Here is a 17,173-nt window from a genome sequence, read left to right as displayed (position 1 = left end):
TTTGTATTCCCACCTGCCTTCTGAGTTCACAATTATATGCCAAAGGGACTACAGTAGCTTTCTAGTACACCAGAAACCTCCCTGCACAGTGCATCACATGCTGCAATTTGCTTTGAGTATAGATACCTATGCATATAGGTAGCTGTATGGACTGCCATAACTCTAGAGACTGCTGCCGTTGCTATAGCCACACCATAGCAATAGGGAACGTCACTGTAGCAATAGTGACCACTGCCATAGCAGGTCTCATAGCTACAGGAACCTCTCTAGCTATAGCAACCACCATAGCTACAGAGGCCCTGTAGAAAGGAGGCATGACCTCAGTGAGAAATTTGTGAATAAGCCCTGCAATCAATGGAAGTGTCAGACCCTCGGCATCTCAGAGACAAAAGACACTGCTATACACATACATGGCAGCCTTGATTCCTACACAGCCACACATCTGCAGGAGGCGGGGATACACCACACGGAGCTGCCCTTCTCTGACAGCAGCACAACCTGGGCTCACAGTGAGTGCCTGACCCACCTGGTTGCCAAGGGCCTGGAGAGTAACGTAATGGTAGGAAGATTATAACTGCTAGGGGGAGATGTTCAAGTATTTAAAGACATCTATAAGTGTTCTAGACTCTTCTAATAGACACACCAAGGGCTTTTAGATATTTTAGAAATGTACTTTCATTATCTAAAAAAATGGCCAAAGTACAAAATAAAAACGTTTTAAAAAATGAATAAACGAAGAGAAGAAAAAACTTGCTTCAAATACCCCATAGTTACCAAGTCAAAGTGAACTGAAAAATCTACCAAAACATGGTTGCCTACGCTAGCCACTGGGAAGGGTACTCCTCACTGTTCCAGAAAGTCTCCAAGGCCCAGATTTTATCCATCCCCTACCACAGGGATGAGAATGCCCTCCCTCTAGGTAATACAATGGGTATCCCCTTCCAATCTGATACAGACCCTTAAAACTCTCCTTGTCTTATGTCAGGCTCCCGAGATACCAGCAAGGTGGTCATCTGGGAGAAAAGCCATGTTCACGCCGTGTTCCCAGATATGTGTTTGGGGAAGGGGAGTCTGAGGGAGCAAGTGGGTCTCTTCACATCACAGAACACCAGAGCCGGGGAGCTGTTCCTCACATCTGAAACATCCTATTTGTTTACATATTATGAAAGCTGAAATGAATGTGGAAATAGGTCCAAAGAAGAGAACTCTCAGGTCTCTCTTCTTAGAACTAATCCCATCACAAAGACCCCACCTTCAAGACCTCATGTAACCCAAAGGCCCCACCCTCCAAATACATCCTATTGGGGGTTAGGGTTTCAACACATGAATTTTCAGGAGACACAAACATTTAGTCCATAACAGAAAGGGATCATGAGAGGGCCCAGATACTTGAAGACAATGACTGTAAACACAGTGAAACTGGAAGAGAAATGTTTTCTTCAAAAACCCGAGAGGGTCAATGGATAGACAAAATGTGGTCTAGCCACACAATGGAACATTCGGCCATAAAAAGGAAGGAAATGCTGGTGTGTGCTACAACATAGATGAACATTGACACTGTGCTGAACAATGAGAACACATGGGCACAGGGAGGGGAACATCACACACCAGGGCCTGTCAGGGGGTGGGGGGTTAGGGGAGGGATAGCATTAGGAGAAATCCCTAATGTAGGTGACGGGTTGAGGGGTGCAGCAAACCACCATGGCACGTGTATACCTATGTAACAAACCTGCACATTCTGCACATGCATCCCGGAACTTAAAGTATAAAAAACAAACAAACAAAAAAACGGGGATCAACAGGCTACACTTGGAGGGAACTAATACTCAAAGTTACAGTCAACCAACTGACCATAGTCAGTACCGTCCCCTTTAACCCTGTGAACTGTAAGTGAGGGCGTTCACACTTCACACTTGGGGACATCTGCTGATAGCCTATGTATGCAACCCAGACACATCGGTAACAGAATGTCTGTATCTCCTTAGAAAGGGGTTTTTAGTCTTGCCTCAGTGTTTAAGAACTGCATGCTTTGGCCTTAAAAAAATGCCATCTTGGGGTAAAAATGTGACCAATTTGATTCTAACATTTTCAAAATAATTTTTTTCTGATTAAGAAAAATGAGGCAGTGTTTCAGCCCTGTGAACCCACAGTAGTTATGAACAAGCAGTGTATAGCTGAGTGAGCCCAGCATATGGGCTGCTAAATCCAGGAGGTGGTGATCCAAAGAAAGGATCAGTACAGTAAAATGCTGGGTGCTGCAAAGCAAGTTTCACCTTTAGACCCCGAAGGAGAAGTTCAGGTAGTGCTCCTCTCTTTATGGTGTTCTCTGCAATGCATGGAGGGTTTGCACTTGGAGCAGACACAAGGCTCACCGTGAAGACATCCATTTCGTACCACCCAAGGCTCCAAGTAGTACCTCTTGAAAGAGCTATCACTAAAACTCTAGCTTTGAGCACTCAGAAGCTTGGGAAAGGTCTCCAGATAACGAAGGAGAGGGTAAAGCACCTAGCCAGAGCAATGGAGTAGATACTGCCCAGGGGATCCTTAAGGAACACAGAAGGAAGACTCTCCTTCTGGGGACAGGAGAAAGGAAAGCAGCGAATGGCCTCTTTCCCCAGCCAGCAGTGCCCTTGTCCCCATTTGGTTCCTTGTGTTAGTTTATCAAGAGTTTTCTGACCAACAGGCCAGTGAGGGTGATCTGGGAGTGCTAATAACACCCCTCCCAGCTCCTCCTCCCCTCCAGGTTCTTTACCAACTGAGAACAGATGCAAGGAGCCAGAGAAAGATCAAAGGTAAGGCATCTGCTTGATGAAGAGGCTAAAGTACAGCAGCACCCTCAAGAGCAGGGCTTCTGTGTACTAGTTAGAGGACATGGCCTGAGGCCACACGGAAGCTACCTGTTACTTCTCTCCCCTCTCCCTTCTCACGAAAATCATCCCAGAGCTCATGTGAGGGAAAACTGGGCTTACAGAGCAGACACAGAGTTCACCTACTATAAGAGTGCACACTTCCCTAGCTAGCAACACGGTGGGCCCTGGCTCTCGCACTGCTTTGGGGTTCCAGGAGAAAGCAGCAGGTCATGCCACGATCCCACCAGTAATGCGGCCCGGAGGATCAGCAGGCTCACCCTGGCTTCGCCCATCAAAAGTATCACTCTAGCCTTCACAGGGAGGTGTGACAGAGAAGGCAGAAAGCAAAGCTGAGTGTTTGCTCCGCAGTCCTCATGCCAGCAAACTTGCATGGAGGTGTCAGGGACACACAGGAAGCCCAGTCTAGCAGAAGCTAAAAAGATAAACACCACCCGCTGTGGTTGAGAATGACATGTGCTATCCTGGACCAGCGGAATGATAGAAGCTCTAGGAGAGCCCAGGGGCAGGAGATGGAAGCTGTGCTGCAGAGCCAAGAGTGGGCAGGGAGACGGGGCCACAGATGCGGGCAGCCTCCTGAGAGGAGGGGATCACCAGCGATGGGTAACTTAGCACTTGCTCGAGGATGAGTGGGAATTCACATGGTGGAAGGCAGGCAGTTTAGACCGAGGAACGTCATGTGCAGGCACTGGCATATGTACCTCCTGGCCTTTCTCCATGTTTGGAGATGACAGGAACCTGGTGGTCTAGGGCAGAAAGAACATGTCAGCAGACTAAGGGGCTTGAACTTATCTTGTAAAGCAGTGGGGAACCACTAAAGAGGCTTTTGTTGTTGTTCCTGTTTCTTTAATTTTTTTCACCAACATCTAATTAAGAAAAATTTCAAACATACAAAAAAATTTAAAACTTCGTGTAGTGAACATCCATATTCCCAGCACGTAGACTTGCAATTAACATTTTGCATCGCTCAGTTTATGTTGTCTGCCATCCCTCTTGTCCATCGATCTTATTTTTGTGACATATTTCAAAGTTACAGACATCAGTGTACCTCAACCTATTGTTACCTAGCATTTTACATTCGCTTATGATTCCTTTTTTTTTTTTTTTTTTTTTATGGAATCTCGCTCTGTTGCCCAGGCTGGAGTGCAGTGGCCAGATCTCGGCTCACTACAAGCTCCGCCTCCCGGGTTTATGCCATTCTCCTGCCTCAGCCTCCAGAGTAGCTGGGACTACAGGCGCCCGCCACCTCGCCCGGCTAGTTTTTTGTATTTTTTAGTAGAGACGGGGTTTCACCGGGTTAGCCAGGATGGTCTCGATCTCCTGACCTCGTGATCCGCCCGTCTCGGCCTCCCAAAGTGCTAGGATTACAGGCTTGAGCCACCGTGCCCGGCCATGATTCCTTTTTTAAGGTAAAATGTACATACAGTGAAACACATAAATCTTCCACGTACCAGTGGATAACTTTTGACAGATGCACACAACTATGAAACCGAGACCCCTATCAAGACACAGAGCAGAACCATCACCCCAGAATGTGATGCCCAGTTGATCTTATTCACACACCTGACTCCTGCAGCCACAGGTCTCATTTCTATCATTACAGCTTACTTTTGTGTGTAGTGGAAGTTCATATAATTGGGCTCATCTAATATGTACTCTTTTCTCATTGGCCTCTTTTACTCAGCATGTTGGTTTTGACATTTATCCACGCTGTCGTATCAGTAGCTCTTCCCATTGTATAAATATATAAATGTATCACAGTTTCTCATCAATTCTCCTATTGATACCTGGCTGTCTCCAGGTTCTGTTTCTGGTTTTTGCTATCATAGATCAAGCAATGAGCATTTTTTTATGTCTTTTTTCGCTGTTGTTGGAAGGGGGCAGAACATAGCTCCCATTTCTCTTGAATAGGGAATGAAATTGCTGGGTCACTGGGTAGGTCTATGGTAGTTTTAGAAGAAACTTTACATCCCTACCAACGATGTATGAGAATTGCAGTCACTCCACCTCTTCATCAACATTTGATACTACCTTTTAAATTTTAGTTATTCTGGAGGATGCATGGTGGTATCTCATTGTGGTTTAATTTGTATCTTCCCAAAGAACAGTGATTTTGTCTTTTTGTTTGTTTGCTTGTTTTTAAGTTTAGGTTCAGGGGTACATGTGCAGGTTTGCTGTACGGTAAATGTGTGTCATGGGGGTTTGTTGTGTTGATTATTTCATCATCCAGGTATTAAGCCCAGTATTCATTAATTATCTTTCCTGATCCTCTCCCTCCTCCCACCCTCCACCCCCTGATAGGCCCCAGTGTGTGCTGTTCCCCTCTATGTGTCTATGTGTTCTCACCATTGAGCTCCCACTTGTAAGTGAGAACATGCGGTATCTGATTTTCTGCTCCTGAGTTAGTTTGCTTAGGATAATGGCTTCCAGCTCCATCTATGTTGTTACACAGGACATGATCTCATTTTTTTACGGCTGTGCAGTATTTCATGGTGTATATGTACCACATTTTCTTCCTCCAGTCCTCCGCTGATGTGCACTTAGGTTGATTCCGTGTCTTTGCTACTGTGAATAGTGCTGCAGTGAACATACACGTGCATTTGTCTTTATGATACAGCAATTTATGTTTGGGTATATACTAAATAATGGGATTGCTGGGTCAAATGGTAATTCTGTTTAAGTTCTTTGAGAAATCACCAAACTTTTTTCAACACTGGCTGAACTGATTTACATTCCCACCAGTAGTGCAAAAGTGTTCCCCTTTCTCCACAACCTTACCAGCATTTGTTATTTTTTGACTTTTTGATAACAGCCATTCTGACTGGTGTAAGAAGGTATCTCATTGTGGTTTTGATTTGCATTTCTCTAATGATTGGTGATGTTAAGCTTTTTTTCATATGCTTGCTGGCCGCATGTATGTCTTCTTTTCAGAAATGTCTGTTCATGTCTTTTGCCCACTGTTTAATGGGATGGCTTGTTCTTGGCTAGTAAATTTGTTTAAGTTCCTTATAGATTCTGGATATTAGACCTTTGTTGGATGCATAGTTTGCAAACATTTTCTCACATTCTATAGGTTGTCTGTTTACTCTGTTGAAAGTTTCTTTTGCTGTGCAGAAGCTCTTTAGTTTGACTAGGTCCCATGTGTCAATTTTTGGTTTTGTTGCAATTGCTTTTGGCGTCTTTGTCATGAAGATTTTGTCAGGTCCTATGACCAGAATAGTATTGCCTAACTTGTCTTCAGGGTTTTCATAGATTTGGGTTTTACATTTAAGTCTTTAATCCATCTTGAGTTGATTCTTGTATACAGCAAAAAGGTAGGGGTCCAGCTTCAATCTTCTGCATATGGCCAGTCAGTTATCCCAGCACCATTTATTGAATAGAGTCCTAACCAACCCAAATGTCCATCAATGACAGACTGGATTAAGAAAATGTGGCACAGATACACCATGAAATACTATGCAGCCAGAAAAAAGGCTGAGTTAATGTCCTTTGTAGCAACATGGATGAAGCTGGAAACCATCATTCTGAGCAAACTATCACAAGGACAGAAAACCAAACACCACATGTTCTCACTCATAGGTGGGAATTGAACAATGAGAACACTTGGACACAGGGTAGGGAACATCACACACCGGGGCCTGTTGTAGGGTGGGGGGAGCGGGGAGGGATAGCATTAGGAGATATACCTAATGTAAATGACGAGTTAAATGGGTGCAGCACACCAACATGGCATATGTATACATATGTAACAAACCTGCACATTGTGCACACGTACCCTAGAACTTAAAGTATAATAATAATAATTTTTTACAAAAAGAGTCCTTTCCCCACTGCTTGTTTTGTCAATTTTGTTGAAGATCAGATGGTTGTAGGTCTGTGGCGTTTTTTGTATGTTCTCTATTCTGTTCCACTGGTCTATGTGTCTGTTTTTGTACCAGTACCATGCTGTTTTGGTTACTGTAGCAGGACACAATACAAAAAGAAAACGTCAGGTCGATATCATTGATGAACATAGATGCAAAAATCCTCAACAAAACACCAGCAAATTGAATCCAGCAGCACATCAAAAAGCTAATCCAACACGATCAAGTAGGCTTTATCCCTGGGATGCAAGATTGGTTCAACCCACATAAATTATTTTGAACATCATGTAACATCCTTTGTGATGTGTCTGTTCAAATCCTATGCTCATTTTTTAATTGGACTGTGTCTTTTCATTGTTACACAGTATTTTTTAAACAGAGGAATGACAGGGTCAGATTCATGTTCTTGATGGTTCTCTCTTGCAGCTGCAAGGAGGACAAACTGGAGCAAAGATACCAGTTAAGAGGTTAAGGTCACCACTCTTAACCACTTAGCTGGTCATCCCAAGGGAGGATGAAGATGGCCTGGGCTTGAGGGGAGATAAAGAGAAAGAATAATCTAGATTTACAAGATACCAGGGGAAAGACTTCTGGCATGAGACAGTGAGGAGATCAACAAATCCTCTCTTCAAAAAGCAACTATAAACCTGGACAAAAAGTTAGTCATTTCAGGGAAGTAATTTGATTTCAGTAAAAGCAGCTTGAGTCCATGGCATTTTTACCCAAGGCTGCTCTCATTTTTCCCTTCCCTAAGTCTGTTGGCAGATTGTTCAGCCAGAGCAAACACCAGCAGTAGTGTATGACTGCTAGGTCATATGGCAAGTCTATGTTGAACTTACAAGAAACTGTCAAGCTCTCTTCCAAAGTGGCAGTACCATTTTGCATTCTCACAAACAATGAATGAGCATTCTTGCCGCTCTGCATCCTCATCAGCAATTGATATTATCAGCTTTTTGGATTTTAGACATTCTAACGGGTGTGTAGTGGTATCTTGTTTTCATTTATATTTCCCTAGTGAGAAATGACGTTGAATATGTTATTTTCCTATTTTATATTCTTCTTTGGTGAAGTCTGTTCATATTTTTTGCCCATTTAAAAATTGGGGTTGAGTTCTTATTGTTGACTTTTATGAATTTATTTATTTATTTATTTTTTGAGACGGAGTCTCACTCTGTCACCCAGGCTGGAGTGTGGTGGCGCAATCTCAGCTCACTGCAACCTCCACCTCCCAAGTTCAAGCGATTCTCCTGCCTCAGCCTCCCGAGTAGCTGGGACTACAGGCACTCGCCACCACGCCCGGTTAATTTTTTGTATTTTTAGTAAAGACGGGGTTTCACCGTGTTAGCCAGGATGGTCTCGATCTCCTGACCTCGTGATCTGCCTGCATCGGCCTCCCGAAGTGCTGGGATTATAGGCCTGAGCCACTGCGCCTGGCCTATGAATTCTTTATATCATCTGAATACAAGTCCTTTATCGGGTATATGATTTTGCAAATAGTTTCTCCAAATCTGTGGCTTGTCTTTTTCTTTTCTTCATAGTGTTGTTCATAGAACAAAAGTATAAAGTATTATGTGTATGTCTACACAGAAACCTGTATGTAATGTTTAAAAATGTTGGCCAGATGCGGGGGCTCACGCCTGTAATCCCAGCACTTTGGGAGGCCAAGGCGGGCGGATCACAAGGTCAGGAGATTGAGACCATCCTGGCTAACGTGGTGAAACCCCGTCTCTACTAAAAATACAAAAAAAAAATTAGCTCGGCACGGTGGCGGGTGCCTGTAGTCCCAACTACTAGGCAGGGTGAGGCAGGAGAATGGCGTGAACCTGGGAGGCAGAGCTTGCAGTGAGCTGAGATCGCGCCACTGCACTCCAGCCCGGGCGACTGAGCGAGACTCCGTCTCAAAAAAAAAAAAAAAAAATGTTTATAGCTGGGCGCAGTGGCTCACACCTGTATACCAGCATATTGGGAGGCCAAGGCAGGAGAATCACCTGAGCCCAGGAGCTCGAGACCACCCTGGGCAACATAGCAAGATCCCATCCCTACAAAAATTTTAAAAGTTAGTCAAATATGGTGGTGCGTATCTGTGGTCCCAGATACTCAGGAGGCTGAGGTGGAAGGATTGTTTGAGATCAGGAGGTCAATGCTTCAGTGAACTGTGTTTGCATTATTGCACTCCAGGCTGGGCAACAGAGTGAGATCCTATCTAAAAAAAAAAATGTTTATGGCAGCTTTATTCATATTCACCCCAGACTGGAAGCAACCAAGATGTCCTTCAGCAGGTGAATGGATAAACAAAGTGGTACATCCATACAATGGGATATTGTTCAATGCTAAAAAGAACAAACTACCAAGCTATGAAAAAACACAAAAGAACTTTAAATGCATATAGCTAAGTGAAAGAAGCTAGTCTGAAAAGCCTATATACTGCATGGGTCCAATTATACGGCATCCTGGATAAGGTAAAACTATAGAGAAATAAACAAATAAGTGGTTGCACTAATAGAAAACAGATTAGGGTTGAGGGAAGGGGGAGTGGCTGACTATCAAGGGCATATACAGAAGTCCTTGTATGGTGAGGAAACTGTTCTGTATGGTACTTGGGGGGTGGACATGTGACTCTATGCATTTGCCAAAACCCATAGAACTATATGTTACAAAGAGTGAACTTTAATGCCTACAAGCAAAAGAACAAAACATCAACCAGGTGGGTGGGGGACTCCCAGGATAGAAAGGAGACTATGACAAATGAATCTAACTCCATTATAAATGGGTGGCGTAACTGTACTGAATGGATGAGGAAGGTAAAGGAATCGACCTAAGCAACTTTGAAAAACAGTATTTTGACTGGAAACTGTAAGGTAAAGACAAAAGAAACTGAACATAAACACTGGACTCTAGTTGGTAAAGTTGTTTCTCCTGGGGGTATGAGTTAGCAATTCTGATGCTCTAAATGTGTATACCTGAATTGAGTAAGATAGTAAATAGATGACAGGTAGTAGCAGCTGGGTGTCTCACTGTCAGAGAGGAAAGTTATAGGTAAGCAAGAAAGGAAGATCAAAATAATCCTTCTGGCACTGGATTACAGTTGGAGATATAAGTATGAAGTCATGTTTAGGTTATATACCTGCTGATGGTTAAAAGAAATTATTTGGATATGTGTGTATATATGGTGTTATGTATTGAACATTTGTATCCCTTCTCAAGGTCATATTTCGTTGAAGTCCTAACCTCCAATGTGATGATATTAGGAGGTGGGGTCTTTGGGAGTTAATTAGGTCATGAAGGCCAACCCCTCATGATAGGATTAGGACCTTTATAAGAAGAGACACCAGAGCTTTCTCCCTACTCTGTCCTCTCCACCAATCAGGGATACAACAAGAAGACAGCCATCTCCAAAACAGGATGCAGATCCTCACTAGACACTGGATCTATCAGTGACTTGATCTTGGACTTCCCAGCCTCTAGAACTGTGAGAAACAAATGTCTATTGCTTAATTATCACCCAGTCTATGGTAATTTGTCATAACAGCCTGAAGTAAGACACATGGGTTAGTATATATACATATATTTCCTATTTCCTATCTCTGTCTGCTTAGACAGTCTAGAAGTAGTGATATACCACTAGGCAATGAATACTCAAATCTTGATTTCTAATACCATTCTCTTCCCCAGTGAAAAAGAATGACATACAGAATTGGACACCAAGGAAATAAATCCAAGAGGCAACAGTGTTCAGAAAGAAGTAGTGAATGAGACTCATGAATGAGACCAGTCAATGAGTGAGAAAGGGCCCAGGGAGAAAGAATGTTAAGGAGAAGGGGATCATCAAAGTCAAATGCTACAGAGGCCACACAGGACAGAGGGCTGTGACCATCAGGAAACCATTGGGAACCACTGGGAACCTAGAGCTTGCATACTCTAGGATATACATGGCAAGGGGGCCATGAGGAGTTGAAACATTGGCCTCAAATTTCTCAAAGTGCTATGGAAAGCAGTCTGTTGGTAGAAATGGGAGACAATCAGAGTCCTGCCCAGGCTGGGCAGGAAGGAAATAAGGGTGGAGGAGGAGGGCTTATAGGCCATCACCTTCTTAGAGAAAGGCAATAGGATCTGTTGATAAAAGACTGTCATCGTCACCTATAGGCAAAATGTGGGGCTTCTACAGGGTCAATAAGAGGCCTTCTTGAGAAAAAAGTCCACAACAAATAATGTATTATTTTGAAAATATACTCCAAAAGTATAGCTGAATCTATGTGCCTAAGACCCAAGCCTGAAAAATGCATTAATTAGGATTCTTTTTATGCTGAAGATCATAATTTATTGAAATGTGATATTTTACCTTTGCTCACGGCATTAGCATATTTTTGTGTAAAGGACAGTATCTGAGAATTCCATGGTGTGCTTATCATAACCATGTTTCAGTTTCACACTTGTCCTTTTTTCCATGACTCCCTTTATCTTCTTTTCCTGACACCTATAATGGCAGAGGGTATAACTTAAGCTAACAATTGATTATTCTTTACAAGAGAAGTTCAAATATGAGCCTAATTAAAGAATTTCTGAACACTTCTTCCTTGCTAAAACATGCACTTTTAATAAGGAAAAGCCCCTGACATGCCATTCAGACTTTCATTCATGTGTGTGCTTACATGTGTGCCTACTGCTCTCATTTCACCATCTGGAAATACCACTTATCACCCAGGAGTAATTGGCCAATTTGCTGGATTTACCCTTTAAATGTTCCATGTTCTCCTGACACCTGTGGGTTTCATTTAGAGGCTTTTTGTGCTTTTTAGTAGAGATGACTCTGTCTGGAAAGGTGTTTCGAAGGACAAATTTAACTATGGTATCCTTTAATCAGAAGAGAACACTATTGCCGTATGAAAGGCACACCGTTCTCGCAAGAAAAGAGAAAACACTAGTAACCACAGCCAAGACTGTGGGGAGTATATCAGAGTTACAACCAGATACACCCATAACTTGTCACACTTATACCCGGGTGTAATAGCAATTTGCCATTGCAACAGGTTACAACCAGAGTTACCACCACAGCTTACCATCGTAACATGTTGCTATCACAACAGATTACAACCACAAGTTACAATCACAATGGGTTACAACCACAAGTTACAATCACTAGCTTGTCTTGCTACATCAACAAATCTGGCTAATATTCCCTTCATACTTCATACTTGATGTATACTATGATAAAAGGTTGAAATCTTTGGTCACTTGGGGAATTAACACGATCTGGCCTTGGGGAGGACATGACTATTCTGGGGTAACATGAGGGAACTTCTTTGTGGTGATGGAACAGTTCTGCCTCCTAATTATGGTAATGGTTACTCAAATCTACACACATAACATTTTTATAGACCTACCCATACTCGCTCACACACGCACATCTGAATGCATGCAAAATCTGATGCAATCTGAACAAAGTCTATAGCTGATTGAACAACACTGTACTAGTGTTGACTTCCTGGTTTTGACAATGACTAAGGTTACGTAAGGAGAAGCTAGGTGAAGTGTACACAGGAACTCTCTAGAACTATTTTTACAACTTCTTGTGAGAACCATTTCAAAATAAAAAGGTATTTTAAAAGACATCTGACTTGCTATGGGTCTCTTAAAAAAAATGCTTGTCATGATGAGTTTGCTCCTCCCATCCCAAGAGTGAGTGAGTCTCTCGAGGTTGAGAGGGCTGTTTTCAGAGTCCACTGGCCCCCAGTTATTGTCATTGGTGGTGTTGCCTCGGCAAACAGGCTTCAGCCAGCATGAAACTTGAACCTATCAGCACTGCTGCTTAAGGAACATCAGGGGAAATGTGGGGCTTTTCCAAGATGGCTTATAAATCCCCCCCTTGAACTGCATCACTCACGTCATTCTGAATGAACCCCAGTTGGCAGGCTGGGATGTCTGGGAACTACCACTCATTTCCCAGCGGCTCAATTAATCTGGTTGCTGCATAATCACCTTTTTCACCAGAATAAGGGTTGTGTTGGCACAAATCAATGCTCCTACCTTTACCCTTGTCAGGTTTGTATTCTCCACCCCCTACTATGTCTTCAAGATCCTTGTCTGAAAAACCTGGAGAAAATAAAACATACATTTCAATGACAAGAAAAAAAATCAGCAACAAGAAACTTGTGTTAATGTTGCCCAGGATTCAGAAAATGATTGCCAGTTCCACTTAAGAATGCCCTTCATGAAATTCTAACAGGCCCTCCCAGACCCCCTTCCACTGGTGTACATGTCCCGCATAATGTCCCACCACTCTGAGTATGAGTAGAACCATGGATAGGATGGCTACCACTCCCGTGATTAGGTTAGATTACATGCCAAAGGTGAAGGGACTTTGCAGAGGTAATTAAGGTACCAAATCAATTTGACTTTGCATTAATCAAAAAGGAGATTATCCTAGATGGGCATGACTTAATCAGGTGATATCCTCAAAAGCAGGTTCAGGCCTTCTCTGAGCTCAGACATGAGAAGCAACAGAGTCAGTCGGTCTCTCCTCCTTTCTCCCCTACCAACCCCTCTGTCGGTCATTCTCCTGCTGGTCTTAAAGCAGCAAGCAGTCATTATTTCTACAGCTGCAAGGGAATGCACTGTCAACAACCAATTGAGCTTGGAAGGGAACCCAACCTCAGACGAGACCCCAGCCCTCACCAACACCTTGACTGCAACTATATGAGCTCCTGAGCAGAACACTCAGCTTAGCTGTTCCTCAACTCCGGACCAAAGGAAACAGTAAGATAATAAATGGGTGTTGTCTTAACTCAGAGTTTCCGATTTTTGTTATGCAGCAAGGAAACTGATACAAGGAAACAGAAAATTTATGAACGAGTAAAAGATCCATTGAAAGGACAAGAGAGTCCCACGGAACCAAGTGTGGAAAGTGTACTGATAGAGTTTCACACTCCACACTATGCTTAACCTGTAAGAAACAACCGCTTTTGTTGGGGCCAAGTTTTGGTGTCCTATCCAAGATTATCCACAAAGATCTGAAAAGTCTGTGAAAATATTCCTCCCTTTCCCCACTGAGTATGGGTGTGAGGCCAGATTTCCTTCATATACTTCAACCAAAACAACATCTCGCGATGGAATAAAGTGCCTGTGAGAATCCAGCTACTTCCATCCAGCCAGACATGAGAGAATTCTGCAAAAATGTAACATCATGCCATTCTCCTCAATACAAGTTTTTGTCTCGTCAAGCATAGTTATTTCTCATAAAAATGTTATGTATGTTAAATGTACGGGTTTAATGTTGCTCATTTTAGATTAATAAAGTCTTTCGGTTTTAAATTCTAAGATGATGAGTATTGATAAACGTGACCCACATAAGCAAAATCTCTTGAGATCTCAATGATTTCGGGAGTCCCGAGACAGAAAAGGTTTGAGAACTACTGTTATAGGGTTCTCCACTGGCTTCAAGTGCCTCCAGCTCTGCCAGGCCCAGGCTGGCTCTGTCTCTGTGGGATGACGTAATTAATGAGACAGAACCAGACCAGGTGGGACTTACCTCCTCCTCCAGCAATCGGTTTCCTGCGGCCATCATCTCGATCATTTCGATCATCCAAGGCATCAGCCAAGTCAAAATCATTTCCTTCATGGGATCCCAAAATAAAAGAAATACTCAATTAGTTCATCTATGGGTAGCTCATTTGGATCCTGTCTCAGAGGGAGCCCCATGGGATCCTTCCCTTACTGCTCTCCTCAGAGCGGCCTCCTTACCTAAAGTATTTGCTGGAGCTCTGGTGGTTACTGGCCTCTTGGTCGTGGTGGTTACCTGGTTCCATTTCTCTAAAAGCGGAAGAGAGGACAGTAAAGGGAGCACATTTAGGAACAAAATGTAGCAGCCATTCATGTCTCAGGGAAGTTACATCATGAATATTCTTGTCTTGGTCCTTGAGGCTCCTATAGCACCTCTAAATAATCACTTTGAGATGGATGACAAAGAGATATAAAAGGCTTCAATGACATGGGTTCTGTTCACTTTTCTTCAGGGGATGGGGGTTATGAGGCAGACATAGTCCCACATGTGGCCAGGTAAGTGGTAAAGCTGGGACTTGAGCCCGGATCTGTGAGAGACGACCACATGGACTGAGGAGTTCTAGAGTTTGAGCACAAGTGCTTGAGAGCTCCAAGCCTTGGTTCCACCACTGTCAACCTGGCACTTGAACTATAGCTAATCCTGCCCAGGGATGGACAGATTGAGGTTGCACTCCCAGTGAACTGTTTTAGTATCTTATACACAGCAAGTGGTTATAACACACATATATATAATTTTATAAAACTGTGGTTACTGTTATAAACATTAGGTCTCTGGGCTCAACCAGATTCCTTTCAAATATGGACTTCTTTCACACCAATTACACAGATGGCATTCATACATTTTCCAATTGATTCTTTTCTTGAACTTCAGAAGACTGTGCTGTAACTGTTCTCACTATTGAAGTTAATAGACGGAAAAGACAAAGATAGTGCTATATACAGCAAGTACCTGGGAGAGAAACAGCAATGTATGTGGGGAAAAAAACCTAAATGAGTTTTACAGAGCAATAATGTGATATCCAAACTGCCTAGGGACATTTAAAATGTATTGCCTATCATTTTTTGATAGACCTTCGGTGTTGTCTGTGGATCAAAGAAATGCAGGTCTGAATCTTCTGCAAAGAAAGTACAAAAACAATACAGTAAGTCAAGTCATGACCCAACAGTTCTCAGATAGAATAAAGAGGGATATTACAAAATGATAAAAGGACCAATCTAGCAGGAAGACATAATCATCCTGAAAGTGTGTGCACCTAACAATAGAGTGTCTAGACACATTAAGTAAAACCTGATAGAGCTAAAAGGAGAAATAAGCAAACACACATTTATAGTTGGGGACTCACAGCAACTGGTAGAATTACTAGACAGAAGATCTACAAGGATATTGAAGAAGTGAACAATAATCAACCAATGGGATTTAATCGGCACAACAGGACACACCAGCCAATCACAGCAGAGTAAACAATTGTTTAACCACTCACAGAATATTCGCCTGAGATCATATTATGAACCAGGAAATAAACTTCAACAAAGTTAAAAGTATTGAAATTATGCAGAGAGGTATCATTAATTATACTTAATTCAAATTAGAAACAGAGAAGAAACAATAGAAAACAAGAAAATCTCTAAACATTTGGATATTAAGCAACATACTTCTAAATAAAACAAGGGTCAAAGAAAAAGTTTCAAAGGAAATTTTTTAAAATACATAGAACTGTGTGAAAATGAAAACACAACATAGCAAAATACGTGGGATCTAAAGCAGTGCAGAGAGAAGTTTATAGTATTCAGTGCATAAGTTAGATATCAAGAAAAGCCTCAAATAAATAACCCAAGTTACTAATTCGAGATGCTAGAAAAAGAAGCTAGCTAGATACTAGAAAAACAAAACCAAAGCAAGCAGATAGAAATAATACACACAAGAGCAGAGATCCATGAAATTGAAAATAGGAATGCAATACTAAAAAAAAAAAAAATAAAACCAAAAGCTTATTTATATAGTAAAAAGGGATAAACCCCTAGCCTTAGTAACAAACATAAAAGTTAAAAAAGATGATATGCCAATAAAAGGACTGAAATGGGACATTATAGATCTTGCAACCAGTAAAAGAATAATAATGGAAATATGAACTTTTTTAGCTCACATATTTGACAACTTGGAAGAAACGGACCAATTTCTCAAAAACCACCAACTACCAAAATACAACCTAATCCTGTGTTCATGGATTAGAAGATGCTAAATTGTTAAAATGGCAATGCATACTATCTAAAGCAATCTACAGATCCAATGGAATCTCTACCAAAATCCCAATGACATTTGTTGCAGAAATAGACAAATTTATCCTAAAATTCACACGGAATTTCAAGGAACCTCAAACAGCCAAAACAATCTAGAAAAAGAACATAGAAGATTCACACTTCCTGATTTTTAAATTTACTACAAAACTACAAATATCACAACACGTGTGGTACTGACATCAAGAACAGACATACAAACCCATGAAATATATTAGGAAGCCCAGAAATAGGCCGGGTGCAGTGGCTCACACCTGTAATCTCAGCACTTTGGGAGGCTGAGGCAGGTACACTGCTTGAGCCCAGGAGCTCAAGACCAGTCTGGCAACATAGTGAAATCCCATCTCTACAAAAAATACAAAAAAATTAGCCAAGTGTGGTGACATGCACCTGTGGTTCCAGCTACTTGAGAGGCTGAGATGGAAAGATCGCTTCAGCCCAGGTGGAGGCTGGAGTGAGCCGTGATCACACCGCTGCACTCCAGCCTGGGCGACAGAGTGAGACCCTGTCAAAAAAAAAAAAGGAGAAGAAGGGAGGGAGGGAGGGAAGAAGGAAGGAAGGAAGGGAGGGAGGGAGGCAAAAGGAAGGAAG

General features: G+C 42.3%; 1 protein-coding gene across 1 annotated transcript in view; it reads right to left on the bottom strand.

The window, feature by feature from the left end:
* CD99L2 (CD99 molecule-like 2) overlaps window positions 1-17,173 on the bottom strand; it is a 125,026-nt gene that overhangs the window by 13,502 nt on the left and 94,351 nt on the right. The window contains exons 7-9 of the mRNA XM_011972336.1: window positions 14,468-14,536; window positions 14,256-14,339; window positions 12,755-12,820 (exon numbers count right to left, since the gene is read on the bottom strand). Of these exons, the coding sequence (XP_011827726.1) occupies window positions 12,755-12,820; window positions 14,256-14,339; window positions 14,468-14,536 (219 nt within the window). The remainder of the gene's footprint in view (window positions 1-12,754; window positions 12,821-14,255; window positions 14,340-14,467; window positions 14,537-17,173) is intronic.

The sequence above is a fragment of the Mandrillus leucophaeus genome, unplaced genomic scaffold, assembly GCF_000951045.1.
Source record: "Mandrillus leucophaeus isolate KB7577 unplaced genomic scaffold, Mleu.le_1.0 Scaffold1288, whole genome shotgun sequence".
Lineage (NCBI taxonomy): Eukaryota > Metazoa > Chordata > Mammalia > Primates > Cercopithecidae > Mandrillus > Mandrillus leucophaeus.
This window is presented reverse-complemented; position numbering and strand designations above follow the sequence as displayed.